Source organism: Impatiens glandulifera, chromosome 9, assembly GCF_907164915.1.
Source record: "Impatiens glandulifera chromosome 9, dImpGla2.1, whole genome shotgun sequence".
Classification (NCBI taxonomy): domain Eukaryota; kingdom Viridiplantae; phylum Streptophyta; class Magnoliopsida; order Ericales; family Balsaminaceae; genus Impatiens; species Impatiens glandulifera.
Genome location: NC_061870.1, coordinates 1,525,262 through 1,532,998, shown reverse-complemented (window position 1 = coordinate 1,532,998; position 7,737 = coordinate 1,525,262). Strand labels below are relative to the sequence as shown.

Here is a 7,737-nt window from a genome sequence, read left to right as displayed (position 1 = left end):
ACCGGACGTACTCCTTCATAGAGTACCGAACTGGGTATTATACCGATCTCATATAAGAACCGATCTCGATTAAATACCGGACGCACTCCTTTACATAATACTGAACTTATATAAAACTGATTTGGAGAAATACCGAATTGTAGATAGAAATCGGAAGCGCCTCTTTGCAAAAACTGAAGTTTGATCAAATGCCGAATTTGCTCAATCTACCGGACAACTTTTCTTTTCGATTTTCTTTAATCTGCACAAAGTTAATTTAGCACAACTCAGTTTTTATATTTATACACTTATAATTAATACTTTGATTTAACAATTTCTCCATTTTTGATTATTTAGAGTAAATATTCAAAACATGGTAATTTTATAATCGTTGGCTAATTATCCCAAATTAATTAGCTACTCTAATCTACCAATTAATATGGTGTAATCTCCACCATATTGATTGGATATTATTAAAAAATATTAACAATTAATTAAATTATTTTTTTATGTTTTATTTTAAATCAAATATAAGCCAAACGTTATAATCCTTACATTGATTAGCAAGATTTTTCCGATATTTTCTAACCTATATATTAAGGCTTTGTAATTCAAGTCTAATTATCAAAATAACAATAAAATATCATTATTTCAAAGTCTCTTTTCAATATATTCTAATACTTAAACTAAAATTCACAAGATCATTAATCACAAGTTAATGAGTCTAACTAGAATTCATCCAATATTCAAGATTACTTGTTTTCTGTCTTTCAATAACAACTGTTGTAAAAAGTATGTGTAAACACACATTAAATTAGTAAAAACAATGAACAATCCTTGCATTTCTCTGCATTGGACCTCAATCATTTCTACTATGAGGTCGAGTTTGTGCCATATCAACTACTTCATGGTTGCTTAAGTGCTCCCAATACAGCACGTGAATTGCCCAGATTTGCTACATAAAGAGTCCCATTGCAGATAACTCTCACAAGACAGCATGATGAAACTGCTGCTATATGTTGTTTGATTGGCCACTATTTTGTAACAAAATAGAGAAATCCTTTTTCAGTTACCTCAAATTACCTCAATTGATATGGTTTCATTCTCAGATGTAATGTCTGTACGAAAGGACAAAGTGAAAATTAAATCTTGAATTTTGAATACTTAAAGTACATAATGAGTTTAAGTCTGAACAGCCAAGCGGTTAGATAAAAAAAATGACATCCAAATTTTAAGTAGGTATGCAAGCTGATTTTGATCAAATAGGGAACTAGTGTTGAGTTAAAGACTATTTTACTCTTATAATAGTGTAATCTTATTAATTTACAAGGTTAGGATTTAAATTATTTTAAATTTGACTTTTGAGTTGAATCTACATAATTAAATAACTTAAGATATCATTTATCAAATGAAATTAGTTCAAATAATCACTTAATAATCAGCTTGAGTTAAGGAACTTACTCTTTAGATGATGGAAGAGGTGTTGATAAATGTATCTTGAAGTCTCTGGGCCACACCATCATAAACTCCGACATACGTTCCATAAAGAAGAGATTCATTATTAATCAACTGATTTTCTGAAATAATATAAAATATGAAATATTTCATATGAAATAAAACAATTCAATTACATGATTTAAGTTTCTATTGTTGAAAAAACATACTATTAATTTTTATACTAACACAATAAAAAAAATCAAATTCGAAGCAAATCAAAACAAAATATATTCTGAGGTGGGATTTAGAGCAGGCCTGGCCGAGAGGCAATGCAACCAATACAATTGCATTGGCCTCACTTTTCGTTTTCGGGGTCTTAAATTTTTCAAAATTTTAATATATAATATTATTATCTTTATTATTAATTATATATTTTAAAATATTTATTTTACATATAATAATATCATATTCCTTTATATTTATTTATACTTTTTATATTTATTTTCTTATAATAAGTTAATTTTTTTCAATATTATATATAATAAGAGGAGTGATAAAGAGAGGGAATTTGGTGAGGGAATGACATAATCTTATTCACTGAAAAAATCAAACAATTTCTCTCTTTCCTCCCATTTTTACATTTTCCAACTAATGAAGGTGATGCCAAGTCATTCCCTCACCAAATTCTCTTACCAAATTTCTTCTCTCTATCGGTCCTCTATAATAATATAACATTTTTTTCTATCTCCATATTATATGTAATATAATAATATATTAATTATTTCTTTCTCATAAATATTTTATTATTTTGTATCATTAATATTAGGCTCATTTTCTATTTATTTTTATTGTATCTCTTTTCTATCACTACCCTTAATTATATTGTTTATATTTTAGCTATTTTCATCTTTAATAATTTAAATATTTTTTATCAGAAATTCAACCTAATTTTGAAAATAATCTGAGGTTACATTTTAATACTCTTAAATTAATATTTTTTTTATTTGTTTTTATTCTTGTGTTTATCTTCATAATCTTTTCTCATATTAAAATATATATCATATTTTTTTCATTATAGAAACGTCATACACAATATATCCGAATGGATTAACTATGATATAACTGAAAAATAGTGTTTAGACATTTAAAGTATAATTATTTAATTGAAAATTTTGCTTCAAAAAATGCAAAGAGGAGTATTTTTGTTGAATCAATACTAGTTAATTAATTAATAAATTATTATGGTATATTTTTTCGTTTATAACTTATTATATTAATATTTTTGATATATATTTTGAAATATTTGTTTACACTAGTATATATTGTTATATATTTAATATTTTTTTATAAAATATATAATTATTAAATTTATTTTAATTTTATGGGGTTCACAAAATTTGAATTTGCACGTCTCCGAACTCTCGGATCGGTCTGATTAGGAGGAACTTGAACTTGCAGTGATTTATAATAGAGGAACTTGAACTTGCAATGATTTATAATAATATGCAAATGGTAGATCTGTTTCAGATTTTGAATGATATTAATGGAACATCTCTACATGACCTTATATGAGATATTATTGCTTAAGGTTGGGTTTGCTGGAGACGTCAATGTATTTTTATTATATCTAGTCAGTTAACTTAATTTACTATGTTGTTCGGTAACTTTTATATATATATAGAATAATAAAAATCGTAGTGGAATACAGAGCAATACCATAAAAGTTAGAAAGAACGAAAATATGACACAAGAATTTTACCCAGGTTCGGACCAACAATGTCCTACGTCCTATTTTCGGATAATCAATTTAATAAAGTTATAATAGTGATTACAAACTCTAACTCTCTCTATTTGTTATAGGTTTAGTCTCACACCCTCTTCTCGTTTATAATATATATATATATATATATATATATATATATTTTTAGAATTCATAATTAAGGTAAATATCATGTGATATCTTTGACATCACCACCATGATACGATCTTTTGGAGATTTTGTTGATATCTATATATATATATATAATGATGCTTAATTTTGAAAGTGTTCGGATTATCGGGTTGAGAGCTGTGGTTAATTTGGATATATATGTGAGAGTAAATAGATACTTAGGTCAGATTGTAGGTTGACCCGCCCATAAACTTAAAACGGTTAAAAATAAAAATGATATAAGTATGGTTCGAACTCGCAACCTAACAAAATAAATACAACTCTTTAACAAACTAGGCTAATAACATTTTATATTTTAAATTCAACACCAAATTTTATGAACGCGGAACATTGTAACAATATATTTTTATTCATGTGCATAGCACGGTATCTTCCTAATTTGGTATAAAATTGTAACTAATTCCTTCACCGACAATACTTTTCTTATATTATTTAATTTTTAATTTATCCAATCAAATTATTACCCAAATATAATTTGTACCTATTACCTAACCAACGCAACTTGTTCTTGCTAAGATTCTATCGCCTGCAGGCCAGAATTCCTCACTTCACTCTTCCGTTGTCGATTTCTCTGCAAACCGGTTCTGAAATGGCGAATGGATTCGAATCATTTGTGCTTAATACTGGAGCTAAGATTCCGTCCCTAGGTTTAGGCACATGGCAGGCTGATCCTGGTCTCGTTGGTCAAGCCATTGCTGCTGCTGTCAAGGTGTGTTCTATATCTCCTTATCTTTGATTTCATTTCCTTTTTATGTATGTATGTATGTCTCAATCGATTTCAATACATTCTTCGATTATTTACTTCATTCATTCATCTGCAATCTGCATTGTATATGGCTTATCCTCCGAAGCGATTCTGTTTGAGATGTTCATAGCGATGACTAGGGCTATTTACTTATATTTGCATCGATTATATATACGATTATATCAAGGTTGTAAAATTGCTATAGATTAGATTAGATGCAATTGTTATGTTATGTGATGTCAACTGTGCATGACTATTGGAAAACTATGGTTACTTTTGCAGATTGGCTATCGCCATATTGATTGTGCTCAAATTTATGGCAACGAGAAGGAGGTATAGTTCTCAACTGGACTAAGTTATAATCATGCTAGCTTCCTCCCTTTTTCTTGTTTGAAGATTATTTTTATAATGGTGATGTTTCAAACACTAGCACCAAGATTGATTTTTCAAACACTAAGCAGTTCCGTAGATTAGTTTGGAGACTAGGGCTAGGACCACATAGACCCTTTAACCAAGGTGAAGTAGTATCACATTATCACAAATTCACAATATGCATCTGAAGTAGTATGTCTTGATGTCCCTGAAGATAGAGATTAGTTGACTCTGGCGTAACTAATTTTATTTTTTTCTGCCTTAATCTTCCTTAGAGAATGGAGGAGTCAAATACGGAATAGAATAATATCAAGGAGTGGATGATTCTGATAACCAAGAGCAATACTTTCTCTTAAAATCTATATAAGTGCAGGATTTGTTGCATTCATTTATGAAATTTGGAAAAAGAGGGACTAAAAAAAAATTATTGTAACATAATAGAAGCAATGGTGAAATATGAAAAAGGGTTTAAGAGTCTGGTACTGTTCTAAGCGGAATTTGGAGTAAAATAACATAGTAATATCCATGGAATGTGGTATTTGATCATTCACAAGTAATAAGTTGATTAGAAAAATGAAAATAGAAGTATATTTATGCTCTCAACCTCATTGTAATTTTAATGTATTAGTTTAGTTAGTTACTTAGTTTGCATGACATACTTAACAAGTTTTTTCTGATGCTTATTTGAAAATCTTGTAGATCGGTGTGGTTTTGAAGAATTTGTTCGAAGAAGGGGTGGTGAAACGTGAAGAGTTGTTCATTACTTCGAAACTCTGGTTGGAATCAACCTTTGATCCACAAACTCGAGATATATCTTATATTTAATCTAATGCCCTGGATGTTTATCTGGATCTAACATGAAAAAAAAAATCTGCAGGTGTAAAGATCACGCACCAGAAGATGTGCCAGAGGCGTTAAACAGAACATTGTCTGACTTGCAGCTTGATTATGTCAATCTATACCTTGTATGTGTTGTTTTCTCATCTAGAGTTTTTTATCTTCTCTATTTAACAAATCTTGAATATTCTTTTAAGATTCACTGGCCAGTACGGTTAAAGAAAGAATCAAGTACGCTTAGTTGTGAGAACTTGATCCCAACTGATATACCGAGCACGTGGAGAGCATTGGAAGCTTTGTTTGATTCAGGAAAAGCTCGTGCAATTGGAGTGAGCAATTTCTCCACTAAGAAGCTTGGAGATTTATTGAAAATCGCACGTATTCCCCCTGCTGTGAACCAGGTTGAATGCCATCCTTCGTGGCAGCAGAACAAACTGCGCGAGTTCTGTAAATCAAAAGGAGTTCACCTATCCGTAAGAATGATGATATAATTGTGTTTTCATTTTCTGCTAACTACTTGATGAAAGATATCTACTGTTTTTTTGTTTTGTTTTCAGGGATATTCACCTTTAGGCTCTCCATCATCGCTTAAGAGTGATATCCTGAAGCATCCTATTCTGAACATGGTAGCAAAGGAACTGGGGAAGACTCCTGCCCAAGTTGCTCTTCGATGGGGTATCCAGATGGGCCAAAGTGTCCTTCCTAAGAGCACAAATGAAGGAAGAATCAGAGAAAACTTTAAAGTTTTTGATTGGTCAATTCCTGATGAACTGTTTACAAAGTTCTCTGAAATTGAGCAGGCAAGTTTTTTTTATCAGTCATCACTTTATAGCCTTAGTTTGAAATGGGTCATTTGATATTAATTCCAAATAACTCGACAATTTACTCATTATTCAAATCATTAACGAAAAGAACAACAACGATTGGAACTAAGTATTGAAAGGTGCAAGCAAACTTTTGAATATTTCAGGCTAGGCTACTAAAAGGAGCTTCATTTGTTCATGAAACACTAAGTGAATACAAGACATTTGAGGAGTTATGGGATGGTGAAATATGAAAGGTAGAAGGGACCATCATTAATTATTATCTTATTAATTAATCTTTTTGTGTCTCCATTGAACTTTGTCATGTTGTTAATTAGTTTTTAAGCTTGCTGTTATTTGGTTAATCTGGATTTGTTTATATGGAAATTATGTGGCTCGAGGGTATCTTTATTGAGAAGTAAGCCCATTAATGGATTTATTGGCTTAATTAGAGGAGGAGGAGGATAGGTAGGAGGTCAACCTCATTTGTTGTCCACACTCCACGGACGATGATATATTCTGCTTTGTTATTTTGTTATACAATATAAAATTTACTATAACCTATGAGCTATTAATCCAAAATAACCTAACTTCATTATTGTACTCAAGGGTACCCGGGCGGGATATTAATATTAAAATTATAAATTCATATTTTAATCGGGTAATGGGTACATGTCGGGGATCGGGTAATTGAAAATCGGGTTTGGAATAGGTATTTCACTGCCCCCACAACGGGGCATCCCTAAGTATACCATTTGGATTAGGAGTTCTTAGTATGATAGTTTTTTGAAATGGGTTTGAGTGTGTAAACACGAATTCATGATCATGTGGAAGGTCGTGAAAGGTGTGCAATTGATGATTTTCGTGGAATTGTGTCCTCTAACAAAGTAAAGAATTTTTGTCTGATTTCCAAAAACCTTCTAGTACTAATGGTTTCTTTTGATAAATTCTTAACGAGCATTTTTTTATGTTTAAAAAAAAGTTAATAATTAAAGGCTAAAAGAACACCATGTCATAAAAAAACAATAAATTTAATTAATTAAAGCAGTCATAAATATCATAAAATATGATTTGAATAGAAAAAAAAACAAAAAGTTGACTAAGCAACTATTTTAATGAATTGTTACAAATATTTTATTAAATAAGTTACCATTTATAAATAAAATTAAACATATTTGAGAGCTATTAAGCATATATATTTTTTATGATTTTTTTTCTTACTAATCTCCGTGGCCATAGTCTATAAACATACCTAATCATTTCAGGGAGCATGAGAATATTTAGTTTTCATAATAGTACGATTTAATTAACATTTCACCATTATGTGATTTCATGATTATTGAATCCAACAAATAATTACACATATCTTCCTTCCCTTTGTTTGTACATAACATCGAAGCACAACAAATTAGGTCTCAAAAGCCTAGGCCCAATTCCACAAATTCTCTACATTTCTTATACGTCTATTGTCAAACGAATGAACCTCATTACCAAGATCACCCTAAAACCAATCTTCCTACTTCTCCAATTACGTTCCAACCTTTGTGACGTGAATCAAGTCACAACATTTCCGAAACTTGATTCATGTCATCACCTTTGTGGCCATATTTGTG

The 7,737-nt window shown here is 30.2% G+C and overlaps 1 protein-coding gene across 1 annotated transcript; it reads left to right on the top strand.

Annotated features, from left to right (window-relative positions):
• The first annotated feature begins 3,876 nt into the window (after positions 1 to 3,876).
• Positions 3,877 to 6,559, top strand: LOC124915004 (NADPH-dependent aldo-keto reductase, chloroplastic-like). Its single transcript, XM_047455644.1, has 7 exons — positions 3,877 to 4,076; positions 4,395 to 4,445; positions 5,184 to 5,260; positions 5,362 to 5,449; positions 5,519 to 5,794; positions 5,879 to 6,121; positions 6,292 to 6,559. The coding sequence occupies exons 1-7, from the start codon at positions 3,957 to 3,959 to the stop codon at positions 6,376 to 6,378; spliced, it is 942 nt and encodes a 313-aa protein (XP_047311600.1). The 5' UTR covers positions 3,877 to 3,956; the 3' UTR covers positions 6,379 to 6,559.
• The last annotated feature ends 1,178 nt before the right edge of the window (positions 6,560 to 7,737 follow it).